At 46.8% G+C, this 14765-nt stretch overlaps 1 protein-coding gene across 2 annotated transcripts; it reads left to right on the top strand.

The window, feature by feature from the left end:
• Window positions 1–1972: 1972 nt before the first annotated feature.
• Window positions 1973–14509, top strand: LOC115761121 (titin). Of its 2 annotated transcripts, XM_030702758.1 has the most exons (7): window positions 1973–2035; window positions 2449–4130; window positions 4237–4503; window positions 4575–4642; window positions 4700–4761; window positions 4827–8391; window positions 8566–14509. In XM_030702758.1, the coding sequence occupies exons 2-7, from the start codon at window positions 2628–2630 to the stop codon at window positions 14336–14338; spliced, it is 11238 nt and encodes a 3745-aa protein (XP_030558618.1). In that variant the 5' UTR covers window positions 1973–2035; window positions 2449–2627; the 3' UTR covers window positions 14339–14509. The 2 variants fall into 2 exon arrangements, with proteins under 2 accessions (XP_030558618.1, XP_030558617.1); XM_030702757.1 differs by having other exon boundaries at window positions 4827–14509.
• The last annotated feature ends 256 nt before the right edge of the window (window positions 14510–14765 follow it).

Genomic DNA, 14765 nt, shown 5'->3' with positions numbered 1-14765 from the left:
GTTTTTACATGAAGTCACGAAGCTACTAACCAAAAAAAAAAAAAAGAAAAACTAAAACGATTTGACCATATGGCTTTCCTATGGAAAGCACGTACATATCAAACATTTGACATCGAGTCGTCACATCTCATTCATAATTTCAATAGTTTGTTAATTGTTATTGTTGTTGTTATAAATTATTGTACAATTACGTGAGGCTTTTGCCTGGGATTACATCATCCTGTCGACCTTATTCCCGCATGCAATTGTGCCCTAAAAGTGCATTGCCTGACAATTTTGGGATCTTATTTTCGGCATGCAAACCTTATAAGGGCCTGACATGGGCACTCGCTAGCTTGTCTTCGTTTATTTTTTATATTTACTTTACATTTTTTTGAGCATTAAATTAAAATTAATTGTGCTTGCACAAGTGGCGTATAAACATTTCGTGGTTTGCCTTCGCAATTCTGAATTTCAAATTCAATTCCAAGGAAAAGTCCGTGACATGGCAAAAGATGTCATCATCCCTCCAAATGGAAACAAACTCCCAACTGAACGCTGCACATTATTCGAAATATTCTAATTGGACAAATGCAACAAATTCCAACTGGTTTACCAATTGTGCACATTTGTCTTTAATCTAGTTGGCGAATTCGGGTCGAATTTTGCGACTGTGCTTTGAATTTCAAATTTGTTTTATTTACCCACAGTGCGACTTAATTGTTATTTTTGATTTTGTTGTCTATTTTTGTTATTTTTTTATGTTTTTTTTTTTATTTGTATGTGTGTGTGTGTGTGTGTGTGTGTGTCGGCGCGGCAAACAAGTTTTGATTGCTCGAGAGCCTCGCATGAAAATGAGTCTTGGCTGATGACGTCATAAGTTGACTGTCGCTGCGAATTAAGCAACAATTGAGTTTAGTTTTCTTGTTAAGATTTAACTGTGTGCGCCTGTCTATGCTGCATTTTGGAGGTCGAATTGTTTAAACTTCAACCTGGTTGTCTGTCTGCCACAGCATATTATATATATATCTACTTAAATAAAGGTTAGTCTGCGAGCTGCGAAGCTCTTTTTATGGGCAGAACAACTTGAGTAACACCCACCTAAGGCCGTTATAAATCAATTGAGCCATCAAATTCAGCATCAGTTCTAGCGAATGCACTATGTTGTATATCGGAGATATCTAGTCTGAGCTTATGCGGTCGCTTTATAGGCACGGATGCGCCCACGTATCCGTCGAGCCAGACATGCAAAGTATATGCAAAGCTGACTAATCGATATGTGTACATACATGCATATATATGTACATATATCTGTAACATATGTATATTTTAATTGTGCATCCAACCGCCGTACAAATACAACAACTGTCATTAATCCGGCCAATTTTGGTCTGAGCGCTAATTTTTTGGAGATCCGTTGACACATTCACAGATGCTCAGCTCAGCTCTGGCCGGCGTGTGTGTGTGTGTGTGTGTGTGCTGTAATAAAAAAATAGCATTTAAATAAAGGAGAAGAAAACGCCGCTGTTTGTTTTGGTTTGTTTGTGGCCACTTTCGAAATGAGCAATTTTCTTGTTTTCATATTGTTTTTATTGGCTTATTGAACTCGCTGCGTGGCAATAAAAAAAAGAAGGTGCCGTCTCAGCAGCGCTTAGCCTACGCATTTTACTCTCTAACCACACTCACTCACACACACACACACACACACACGCAACGCTCAAATGGCAACCTACGCGCGAGCAGCTCCGATCTGGCCAGGCTTTTTGCGAAGGCGAAGCTCTGCACCGCGCGCACCGTGCCTCTCGCTCGCTCGCACGCACGCGTGCATACGCTGCCAACGCGATGGAGCAAAGCCCACGAACGCGCTGCTGCGGCGCTGTCGCTTTTTTGGCTGGCAGAGCGCAACAGATACGGTCGAAAGCGGTTCCAGACAACCGCAGCGCTGATCAGTACGTTTTGAGTTGTGCTTCGCGACGGTTGCTGATCTTTCTCAAGTGCTCCCACGAATACGAAATATGCACGAATCTGCCCAATTGAGCATCTAAGCGAATAAAACGTCTGTGTCTCTATCTTGTCTAAGTGTTTGTTTCTCTGTGTGTGTGTGTGTGTCTGTGCTTACGCTCCCGCTCCCACTCCTGTGGTGCTCAATAGCTCACACGTTCAAGTGTCGCCCGTTACGTCGCACAGTTTTGTTTGTGTGTGCGTGCGTGTGTGTGTGTCTGTTTGTGTGTCTGTTTGTGTGTCTGTTTGTGTGTCTGTTTGTGTGTGCGTGCGCCAGTGCCACCGTTTGTCATTTTCAACTTGAATTGTGGCTCGCGCATATATTTGTGTGAATGTGTGTGTGTGTGTGTCTGTCTGTTTGTCGTGCAAGTATAAAAAATACATTATTTAAAAATAAGTATTTCGACATTCCCGGTGGAAATTATGAGACACCGCACAGATTACTAAACACCCCAATTATACTTATAGCTAAAAAAAAAAATTGAGTGACAAACCCAGCGATAATTGTGATTAATAACAACAACAACCATAACGAGATACGAACGAAAAAATTAATAACAATTAATATACATAAATAAGCAAGTGCAACATTATTCATTCCACAAAGTCAGTGATTACCTCATCTGTGTGAAAATCAAACCAACAAAATGGTATCAAAAAGCAATAAAACAAAACAAGTGTCGCAGTCGCAGTCGCCGTCGCAGTCGCCGTCGCAGCCAGCGCCGTTAGACACATCAAGCACAACCAGATCGGCGTCGGCGTCAGCGACGAAACTGACCAAAAAACTGGGTCCGAATGCGACGGCAACATTAACAACCAACACCAGCTCGACGTCAATGGAGCACGAATCTGTCTCGTACGGCGGGGCGCCTGCCACCACCAGCAGCAGCACCCCCGACGCGGCCGTCCAGGTGCAGCGGGAAGGTGAAAGTCTGCTGGCAGCCGGTGGGAAAAGCTACAGTTCGTACACGGCGAAAAGTCAAACGCAATCACAGTCGCAGCTATTTAGCAGCAGCAGCACGAGCAGTGCCAAAATCTCCAAGGATTACGCAAACGAGAAGATCATTTCGTCCATTGATCTGCTGGAGAGCGAGAAAAAGGAACCGGTCTTCTCGGTACCGATTGAGGTGGTCGAAATCACAACGCCTGGCATTATAACGTCCACCAGCGCTGGCAGCATATCCAAAATGTATGCGTCCACATCAAAAATGTCCAGTAGCCGCCAGGAGGCGAGCAGCTCCAGTTACTACGAGTCGACAACCAGTTCCAGCCAGCAACAGCGCAGCGATGCCAGCGAAACGCTCATTGCAAGCGAGAGAGCCGCTACCGGTATGACATCATCGAGCAGTAAATATGTTGATGTGGCCGAACAGGTTGTCACAGATAGCACCAATACCAACACAAACACAAACATTACCAATACCAACACCAACACCAGCGAATCTCAGAGCGTGCCAAAGTTGAAGCTGCGAACAGCTGTGGGTGTCTCCGGCGATTCGTCATCGACAACGATGACGTCGCGCGAACCGGTCGCGACCACAACAAACGGCACGACGTCATCAACGACTATGCTGAATGCCTCGCTCGATAAGCTGGCCAGCAGCAGCAGCACAACAGCTGTGGACAGAGCAACCTCGTCGACGACCAAGTCCAGTAGCAAGCAGGTCAGCAGCGAGGAGAGTACACTGAAGCGCAGCAGCACGAAGCAATCGACATCTGCCTCGAAAAAGGAGGTGTACGATGTGAAGACAAAGACCTGGAGCGAGTTAAGCGATGGCAGCACGCACGCCAGCAACAAGAAGGTGCCCACGTTTGAGCGTTATGTGAGCAGGGATTCCGATGGCACCACCAAAATCACATACAAGAAGAAGATCTATGACAGGCGCAACAATCGATGGCGCGTGGTGGATGAACGGACCGTGGACAGTGTCAACGATGTGGGCTATCCCGAAATAGTTGATGATGTCATCAATACAACAACCACAACATACACGACCAAGGTGTACGACACAAAGCTCGGTAAATGGACTGTCGTGGACGAGAAATCGTACACCGATACGAAAGCTTTTGTGCCCAATGACATTGCTCGTGAAATCGAGAAAGATAATACCGATGTGGCCAACATAACGACCACCACGGAGGTGACAAAGGTGAGTGGACTCTTGAGGAGAGGGCCCAGCCCAGGGCTGGGGTGTGCACCTCCTTTGGGGGTTGTTTTGGGCAGGTCTTGATATTAATTATATTGTACTCTTTCAGATATTCGATGCGAGCATTAATGATTGGCGTGTACTGGACGAGAAGGTGCACACGGATGTCATTGAGAAGATTGTGGAGACGCCCAAGAAGACCATATATGTGGATGAGTTTGTGGAAATCGAGAAGAATACATCAATATCGGAGAACAATGAGAATATCACGCTGAATCTGAACGAGACATCGAAACACAAAAATATTACCGAGAATATTTATGATGAGATCGATTATGTGCGCACCGATAAGAAACGCTTAGACGATTCAAGAAGCGTAAGTAGCTCGACCTTAAATTAATCATAACTAATTTTAATTGATTAATTGGATCATGTCTCTCTATCCAGCGCGGAGTCGATAAAAACAAGACAACAACACACAGTGAGAGGTGCATCTGTGAGATATGTACTTGCGGGTAAGTACTTATCTATTCAAGTCCAAGGTTGTGTACTAAGGTTTCTCTCTCTTTTAGGCGTCATCATTGCGCTACCAGCACAAAGAAATCTACAGAAACGACAATTGTGGAAATAGATGGTGAGTGCCAATAAGTTATTTAGCAATTGTGCTAGTTTTTTTTAAACAAATGTTCATTTCTTTAGATAACGTCGACGAAAGCTTTACAAGGATACGTACTAACACATGGTCTAAGAAAGACGATAACATTCCTAAGAAGAGCGAAGACATATTTGTAGATTATGTAGTGATAAAAAAACCAGAAGACAATCTAAAACCCGAAGGAGAGTTTTTAGTTCCGCAAAAAGAGCCCTACAAGCCCGGCGAAAGACGCGAAAAAATTATACACACTGATAATCTACGTATGGATGGAGAAATGACATTTGTCGAAAAAGAGGAATATCAATACGTGACACGTCCGGGATACGTAAAACCTACAGACAATCTGAAGCCAGAGGGCGAATTTTTCAGTCCCGAAAAACCCAAATATCAGCCGGGAGATCGCCCAAGCCAAGTGCGACACGCGGACAACTTGAAGCCGGAAGGGGACTTTTATAGTCCAGAAAAAACCGAATTCCGCCCTGCTGAGCGTCCATCGCAAGTCAGGCCAGAAGATAATTTAAGACCCGAAGGCGAATTTTACACTCCAGATAAACCTGGATATAAGCCAGCTGAACGGCCAACTCAAAAGAAACCTATGGACAATCTTAAGCCAGAGGGCGAGTTCGTAACACCTGAAAAACAAGTTTTCCGGCCAGCTGAGAAAACGGAAAGGGTAATCAGAAAAGATAACCTGCGTACCGAAGGGGAAATGACATTTGTGGAGAAGGAAGAGTATCAATATGTTGTTCGTCCTGAGCAGGTTAAGCCGACTGATAATCTAAAGCCTGAAGGCGAATTCTACAGTCCCGAAAAACCGAAGTTCCGACCTGGCGAGCGTCCATCTCAAGTCCGGCCGGAGGACAACTTGAAACCAGAGGGAGATTTCTACACTCCAGATAAACCAGGTTATAGACCAGCTGAGCGTCCAGAGCAGGTTAGGCCTACAGACAATCTCAAGCCTGAAGGCGAATTCTACAGTCCAGAAAAGACAAAGTATCGCCCAGGTGAGCGTCCATCTCAAGTCCGGCCAGAGGATAACTTGAAACCAGAGGGCGAGTTCTACACACCCGACAAACCAGGATACAGGCCAGCTGAGCGTCCAGAGCAGGTTAGGCCTACAGATAATCTTAAGCCTGAAGGCGACTTCTACACTCCCGATAAACCTGGATACAGACCAGCCGAACGTCCAGAGCAGGTTAGGCCTACGGATAATCTTAAACCTGAAGGCGAATTCTACAGTCCAGAAAAGCCGAAGTTCCGCCCAGGTGAGCGTCCATCTCAAGTCAGACCAGAGGATAACCTGAAACCAGAGGGCGAATTCTACACTCCCGATAAGCCTGGATATCGTCCCGCAGAGCGACCAGTTCAAAAGAGACCTGTGGATAATCTTAGGCCTGAGGGTGAGTTTGTTGCACCTGAAAAACAAGTTTTCCGGCCAGCTGAAAAAACGGAAAGGGTAATCAGAAAAGATAACCTGCGTACCGAAGGGGAAATGACATTTGTGGAGAAGGAAGAGTATCAGTATGTAGTTCGTCCTGAACAGGTTAAGCCGACAGATAATCTTAAGCCTGAAGGCGACTTCTACACTCCCGATAAGCCTGGATACAGACCAGCCGAACGTCCAGAGCAGGTTAGGCCTACGGATAATCTTAAACCTGAAGGCGAATTCTACAGTCCAGAAAAGCCGAAGTTCCGCCCAGGTGAGCGTCCATCTCAAGTCAGACCAGAGGATAACCTGAAACCAGAGGGCGAATTCTACACTCCCGATAAGCCTGGATATCGTCCCGCAGAGCGACCAGTTCAAAAGAGACCTGTGGATAATCTTAGGCCTGAGGGTGAGTTTGTTGCACCTGAAAAACAAGTTTTCCGGCCAGCTGAAAAAACGGAAAGGGTAATCAGAAAAGATAACCTGCGTACCGAAGGGGAAATGACATTTGTGGAGAAGGAAGAGTATCAGTATGTAGTTCGTCCTGAACAGGTTAAGCCGACAGATAATCTTAAGCCTGAAGGCGACTTCTACACTCCCGATAAGCCTGGATACAGACCAGCCGAACGTCCAGAGCAGGTTAGGCCTACGGATAATCTTAAACCTGAAGGCGAATTCTATAGTCCCGAAAAGCCGAAGTTCCGTCCTGGTGAACGTCCATCTCAAGTCAGACCGGAGGATAACCTGAAACCAGAAGGCGAGTTCTACACTCCCGATAAACCTGGATACAGACCAGCCGAACGTCCAGAGCAGGTTAGGCCTACGGATAATCTTAAGCCTGAAGGCGAATTCTACAGTCCCGAAAAGCCGAAGTTCCGTCCTGGTGAACGTCCATCTCAAGTCAGACCAGAGGATAACCTGAAACCAGAAGGCGAGTTCTACACTCCCGATAAACCTGGATACAGGCCAGCTGAGCGTCCCGAGCAGGTTAGGCCTACAGATAATCTTAAGCCTGAAGGCGACTTCTACACTCCCGATAAACCTGGATACAGACCAGCCGAACGTCCAGAGCAGGTTAGGCCTACGGATAATCTTAAACCTGAAGGCGAATTCTACAGTCCAGAAAAGCCGAAGTTCCGCCCAGGTGAGCGTCCATCTCAAGTCAGACCAGAGGATAACCTGAAACCAGAGGGCGAATTCTACACTCCCGATAAGCCTGGATATCGTCCCGCAGAGCGACCAGTTCAAAAGAGACCTGTGGATAATCTTAGGCCTGAGGGTGAGTTTGTTGCACCTGAAAAACAAGTTTTCCGGCCAGCTGAAAAAACGGAAAGGGTAATCAGAAAAGATAACCTGCGTACCGAAGGGGAAATGACATTTGTGGAGAAGGAAGAGTATCAGTATGTAGTTCGTCCTGAACAGGTTAAGCCGACAGATAATCTTAAGCCTGAAGGCGACTTCTACACTCCCGATAAACCTGGATACAGACCAGCCGAACGTCCAGAGCAGGTTAGGCCTACGGATAATCTTAAACCTGAAGGCGAATTCTATAGTCCCGAAAAGCCGAAGTTCCGTCCTGGTGAGCGTCCATCTCAAGTCAGACCGGAGGATAACCTGAAACCAGAAGGCGAGTTCTACACTCCCGATAAACCTGGATACAGACCAGCCGAACGTCCAGAGCAGGTTAGGCCTACGGATAATCTTAAGCCTGAAGGCGAATTCTACAGTCCCGAAAAGCCGAAGTTCCGTCCTGGTGAACGTCCATCTCAAGTCAGACCAGAGGATAACCTGAAACCAGAAGGCGAGTTCTACACTCCCGATAAACCTGGATACAGGCCAGCTGAACGTCCAGAGCAGGTGAAGCCTACGGATAATCTTAAACCTGAAGGCGAATTCTACAGCCCCGAAAAGCCGAAGTACCGTCCTGGTGAACGTCCATCTCAAGTCAGACCGGAGGATAACCTGAAACCAGAGGGCGAATTCTACACTCCCGATAAGCCTGGATACAGACCAGCCGAGCGTCCAGAGCAGGTCAAACCAACAGATAATCTTAAACCTGAAGGCGACTTCTACAGTCCAGAAAAGCCGAAGTTCCGCCCTGGTGAGCGTCCATCTCAAGTCAGACCAGAGGATAACCTGAAACCAGAAGGCGAGTTCTACACTCCCGATAAACCTGGATATAGGCCAGCTGAACGTCCAGAGCAGGTTAGGCCTACGGATAATCTTAAACCTGAAGGCGAATTCTACAGCCCCGAAAAGCCGAAGTACCGTCCTGGTGAACGTCCATCTCAAGTCAGACCGGAGGATAACCTGAAACCAGAGGGCGAGTTCTATACTCCCGATAAACCTGGATATAGGCCAGCTGAGCGGCCAGTTCAAAAGAGACCCGTGGATAATCTTAAACCTGAGGGCGAGTTTGTGGCGCCAGAAAAGCAAGTGTTCCGGCCAGCTGAGAAAACAGAAAGAATCATCCGAAAGGATAACTTACGTACCGAAGGGGAAATGACATTTGTGGAGAAGGAAGAGTATCAGTATGTAGTTCGTCCTGAACAGGTTAAGCCGACAGATAATCTTAAGCCTGAAGGCGACTTCTACACTCCCGATAAACCTGGATACAGACCAGCCGAGCGTCCAGAGCAGGTCAGACCGACAGATAATCTTAAGCCTGAAGGCGAATTCTACAGTCCAGAAAAGCCGAAGTTCCGTCCTGGTGAGCGTCCATCTCAAGTCAGACCAGAGGATAACCTGAAACCAGAAGGCGAATTCTACACTCCCGATAAACCTGGATACAGGCCAGCCGAACGTCCAGAGCAGGTTAGGCCTACAGATAATCTTAAACCTGAAGGCGAATTTTATAGTCCAGAAAAGCCAAAGTACCGTCCAGGTGAGCGTCCATCTCAAGTCAAGCCAGAGGATAACCTGAAACCAGAAGGCGAGTTCTACACTCCCGATAAACCTGGATATAGGCCAGCTGAGCGGCCAGTTCAAAAGAGACCCGTGGATAATCTTAAACCTGAAGGCGAGTTTGTGGCGCCAGAAAAGCAAGTGTTCCGGCCAGCTGAGAAAACAGAAAGAATCATCCGAAAGGATAACTTACGTACCGAAGGGGAAATGACATTTGTGGAGAAGGAAGAGTATCAGTATGTAGTTCGTCCTGAACAGGTTAAGCCGACAGATAATCTTAAGCCTGAAGGCGACTTCTACACTCCCGATAAACCTGGATACAGACCAGCCGAGCGTCCAGAGCAGGTCAGACCGACAGATAATCTTAAGCCTGAAGGCGAATTCTACAGTCCAGAAAAGCCGAAGTTCCGTCCTGGTGAGCGTCCATCTCAAGTCAGACCAGAGGATAACCTGAAACCAGAAGGCGAATTCTACACTCCCGATAAACCTGGATACAGGCCAGCCGAACGTCCAGAGCAGGTTAGGCCTACGGATAATCTTAAACCTGAAGGCGAATTCTACAGTCCAGAAAAGCCGAAGTTCCGTCCTGGTGAGCGTCCATCTCAAGTCAGACCGGAGGATAACCTGAAACCAGAGGGCGAATTCTACACTCCCGATAAACCTGGATACAGACCAGCCGAGCGTCCAGAGCAGGTTAGGCCTACGGATAATCTTAAACCTGAAGGCGAATTCTACAGTCCAGAAAAGCCGAAGTTCCGCCCAGGTGAGCGTCCATCTCAAGTCAAGCCAGAGGATAACCTGAAACCAGAAGGCGAGTTCTACACTCCCGATAAACCTGGATATAGGCCAGCTGAGCGGCCAGTTCAAAAGAGACCCGTGGATAATCTTAAACCTGAAGGCGAGTTTGTGGCGCCAGAAAAGCAAGTGTTCCGGCCAGCTGAGAAAACAGAAAGAATCATCCGAAAGGATAACTTACGTACCGAAGGGGAAATGACATTTGTGGAGAAGGAAGAGTATCAGTATGTAGTTCGTCCTGAACAGGTTAAGCCGACAGATAATCTTAAGCCTGAAGGCGACTTCTACACTCCCGACAAACCTGGATACAGGCCAGCCGAGCGTCCAGAGCAGGTTAGGCCTACGGATAATCTTAAACCTGAAGGCGAATTCTACAGTCCCGAAAAGCCGAAGTTCCGTCCTGGTGAGCGTCCATCTCAAGTCAGACCAGAGGATAACCTGAAACCAGAAGGCGAGTTTTACACTCCCGATAAACCTGGATACAGGCCAGCTGAACGTCCAGAGCAGGTTAGGCCCACGGATAATCTTAAACCTGAAGGCGAATTCTACAGTCCCGAAAAGCCGAAGTTCCGTCCTGGTGAGCGTCCATCTCAAGTCAGACCAGAGGATAACCTGAAACCAGAAGGCGAGTTCTACACTCCCGATAAACCTGGATACAGGCCAGCTGAACGTCCCGAGCAGGTGAGGCCTACGGATAATCTTAAACCTGAAGGCGAATTCTACAGCCCCGAAAAGCCGAAGTACCGTCCTGGTGAACGTCCATCTCAAGTCAGACCGGAGGATAACCTGAAACCAGAGGGCGAATTCTACACTCCCGATAAACCTGGATACAGACCAGCCGAACGTCCAGAGCAGGTTAGGCCTACGGATAATCTTAAACCTGAAGGCGAATTCTACAGTCCAGAAAAGCCGAAGTTCCGCCCTGGTGAGCGTCCATCTCAAGTCAGGCCAGAGGATAACCTGAAACCAGAAGGCGAGTTCTACCATCCCGATAAACCTGGATATAGGCCAGCTGAGCGGCCAGTTCAAAAGAGGCCTGTGGATAATCTTAAACCTGAGGGCGAGTTTGTGGCGCCAGAAAAGCAAGTGTTCCGGCCAGCTGAGAAAACAGAAAGAATCATCCGAAAGGATAACTTACGTACCGAAGGGGAAATGACATTTGTGGAGAAGGAAGAGTATCAGTATGTAGTTCGTCCTGAACAGGTTAAGCCGACAGATAATCTTAAGCCTGAAGGCGACTTCTACACTCCCGATAAGCCTGGATACAGACCAGCCGAACGTCCAGAGCAGGTTGGGCCTACGGATAATCTTAAACCTGAAGGCGAATTCTACAGTCCCGAAAAGCCGAAGTTCCGTCCTGGTGAGCGTCCATCTCAAGTCAGACCGGAGGATAACCTGAAACCAGAGGGCGAGTTCTACACTCCCGATAAACCTGGATACAGACCAGCCGAACGTCCAGAGCAGGTTAGGCCTACGGATAATCTTAAACCTGAAGGCGAATTCTACAGTCCAGAAAAGCCAAAGTACCGTCCAGGTGAGCGTCCATCTCAAGTCAAGCCAGAGGATAACCTGAAACCAGAAGGCGAGTTCTACCATCCCGATAAACCTGGATATAGGCCAGCTGAGCGACCAGTTCAAAAGAGGCCCGTGGACAATCTGAAACCAGAGGGCGAGTTTGTGGCGCCTGAAAAGCAAGTGTTCCGACCGGCAGAAAAAACGGAAAAGGTCATCCGAAAGGATAACTTGCGTACCGAGGGGGAAATGACGTTTGTGGAAAAGAAAGAGTATCAATATGTTGTTCGTCCTGAGCAGGTAAAGCCGACGGATAATCTTAAGCCTGAAGGCGAATTCTACAGTCCAGAAAAGCCGAAGTTCCGCCCAGGTGAGCGTCCATCGCAAGTCAGACCAGAGGATAACCTGAAACCAGAGGGTGAATTCTACACTCCCGATAAACCTGGATATCGCCCCGCAGAACGGCCAGTTCAAAAGAGGCCCGTGGACAATCTGAAACCAGAGGGCGAGTTTGTGGCGCCTGAAAAGCAAGTGTTCCGACCGGCAGAAAAAACGGAAAAGGTCATCCGAAAGGATAACTTGCGTACCGAGGGGGAAATGACGTTTGTGGAAAAGAAAGAGTATCAATATGTTGTTCGTCCTGAGCAGGTAAAGCCGACGGATAATCTTAAGCCTGAAGGCGAATTCTACAGTCCAGAAAAGCCAAAGTTCCGCCCAGGTGAGCGTCCCACGCAAGTCAGACCAGAGGATAACCTGAAACCAGAGGGCGAGTTCTATACTCCAGAGAAACCTAGGTATAAGCCTGTTGAAAGACCTAAGCAGAAGAAACCGCAAGATAATTTAAAACCTTTGGAAGGTGTTATGTTTACTCCGGAAAAACCCAAATACCAGCCAGCAGATCGACCTGAGCAAAAGAAACATGTGGATAACTTGAAGCCTGAGGGCCAAATGTATATTCCTGAAAAAGAAACATTTAAACCAGCTGAAAAGGTGAAAACAATTATAAGAAAGGACAACTTAAAGACCGAGGGTTCAATGACGTTCACTAAAAAAGAAGACTATCGTCACGTCAAGAGACCCGAACAAGTGAAGCCAAGCGATAACTTAAGGTCTGAAGGAGAATTCTATACGCCCGAGAAGACGACCTTCAAGCCTGCGGAACGACCAATTCAAAAGAAACCTAAGGACAACTTGAAGACAGAGGGTGAATTTTACAAAAGAACTGATAGAACTGAAACCGACAGCACAACGACGGTAATAGAGAAGAGAGAGCCTGCCAAGCGACCGGTAGATAACTTAAAGTTAGAAGGTTCCATGACAGTGACTAGAAAGGATGATTACAAATCAACTACCAATAAAACCGCCGTCGATCGAGTTCAGCGTACACAGAAGTACAAGCACAACAGTTCATCCATCAGCTTGGGTAGCGATACTACAATTTTAAAGACAACGAACCAGATGAACTTTGTGTCCGGCAAGGATGCAATAAAGCAAGTGGATTCCAACAGCCAGGCTCCAGTAGATGGCCTGATTATTGTTTCAACGAAAAAGGTCACAACTGTTGTCGGTGGCCGAACCAAAAAGGAGCCAGAAACCGAATATGTGAAGCGACCAGCTAAAATAAATGTTATCGAGAATGTGTCCAAAAATACGACCACAACAAATATCGAAAACACACAAAACGTACACAAGGAAACAACGTCGATGCAAAGAAATCTCAATGTTGTGGAGAAGAGTGCACTCAAAACAGAGCAAATCCGTGGCTCAACGGATGACAGCAGCGCCCTTCAGACCTCCACAATAACAAGACGAACAAACCAAGGTGGCACGTCGACCAACAACGTGACCGAAACTGGAGGTACAACACATCATGTAGTCTCATCAGGCAGAACAGATACCAACAACTTGACAGCATCTGGAGGGTCAACAACTCACGTAGTCTCGGGCAGGACAGTTACCAGGAACGTGACCGAAACTGGAGGATCTACGGCTCGCATAGTCTCAGGCAGGCTAGTTACCAGGAATGCAACTGAAACCGGAGGTTCAACATCCCATATAGTCTCGGACAACACAGCTACGAATAATGTCAGCAATGGATCCACGTCTCATGTGGTCGGTGGCAGCAGCTCGGTGATCAACAACACGACCAGCAGCTCAACTTCGCAGATGAGCTCATCAAAGCATTTCCATCACAGGAAGAGCGAGTTTTCCTCGGAGGCTGATGTGTCCAACTCGGTATTCCATCGCAAGAACGTGACAACGGACTCGAGTGCGGTCAACGGCAGTCTAACCTCTAACGGAAAAATGCAGCGCAAGAGTATTCTGAACCTGCACGAGCAGGCGCCGAGCAGCAATGCCCATTCGAGTGATCGCCAGAGCTATAGTAGCATCCATCGTCAGAATCGGGAATCGGATTTGAATACTGGCTACGCCACGGATCGTCGCAGTTGCAGCATACACAAGGAAAACAAGGAACATCAAGTGAAGACCTCCTCGTCTTCCTCATCCATGTCGCGCATCATATCCGGTGCTGATACGAACAGATCGAACCTGGAGAGATCGACGGTCACACGCACATATGCATCGGGCGGCATTGATTTCCCATCTCAATCTCAGAGTGAGCGTCATGTGACACGTCATCGCAGCGCTGGTAGCCAGCATTTGTCCAGCGGCATAGATTTCCCCTCCTCATCTGCCTACAATGCCCATGGCCAGAGCGAACGGATTGTGAGCTCGCGTCGCGGCAATCAATCCTCGATTAGTCTGGGCAACGACAAGTTTACCGGCTCCAGTCTCTACAAGAGCGAATACATAACTGCCCCAACAACAACAACCTGTGCTGTGCATAAGATTAAACAAGGTGCATTCCAACATACCAGAAGTACTCACGATCATAAATTCTATAAAACCTCTAACTGAATAATATATGAAATCGTCTGAACGTACGTCTTGTCTTGTCTTCATAACATATCACACATAGCGCCTAAGTTTCCATGACAATATTTTTTTATACAATATCTAATTACCTGAAAAGATAAAAACAAAATATTCAATTTTAAGATTAACCAATAAAGAGCATATCATTTTTTCAAAAAAATAGAATCCTTTTTCTTGGAACTGAAAGGAGTTGCGTGTTCAACGTGAGATGATGGTTTTATTTAAGAATTTTTAAAAGATGCTAGTGTGTCGTTTTTTAAAGGCTATTATCGTATGTATAAGTACAGTAACTGTATAATTAATATCGTTTAAAAAAACGTTTTCAACTATATATATGTATATATATACTATATGCTGGTATATAAATAATCAATGAGTTCTATCTATTTTGTTAATAGATTTACATACA

This window comes from Drosophila novamexicana, unplaced genomic scaffold (genome assembly GCF_003285875.2).
Source record: "Drosophila novamexicana strain 15010-1031.04,08,12 unplaced genomic scaffold, DnovRS2.1 tig00000462-arrow-pilon, whole genome shotgun sequence".
Lineage (NCBI taxonomy): Eukaryota > Metazoa > Arthropoda > Insecta > Diptera > Drosophilidae > Drosophila > Drosophila novamexicana.
The sequence above is the reverse complement of the archived record's forward strand: the minus strand, read 5'-3'. Positions and strand labels throughout refer to the sequence as shown.

Bases quoted from the DNA above. Each gene is read 5' to 3' on its own strand.
- LOC115761121 (XM_030702757.1), top strand. From the start codon at position 2,628: ATGGTATCAAAAAGCAATAAAACAAAACAAGTGTCGCAGTCGCAGTCG. The intron at 4,131-4,236 runs GTGAGTGGACTC...GTACTCTTTCAG, and splicing joins CCACCACGGAGGTGACAAAG to ATATTCGATGCGAGCATTAA. The intron at 4,504-4,574 runs GTAAGTAGCTCG...CTCTCTATCCAG, and splicing joins GCTTAGACGATTCAAGAAGC to CGCGGAGTCGATAAAAACAA.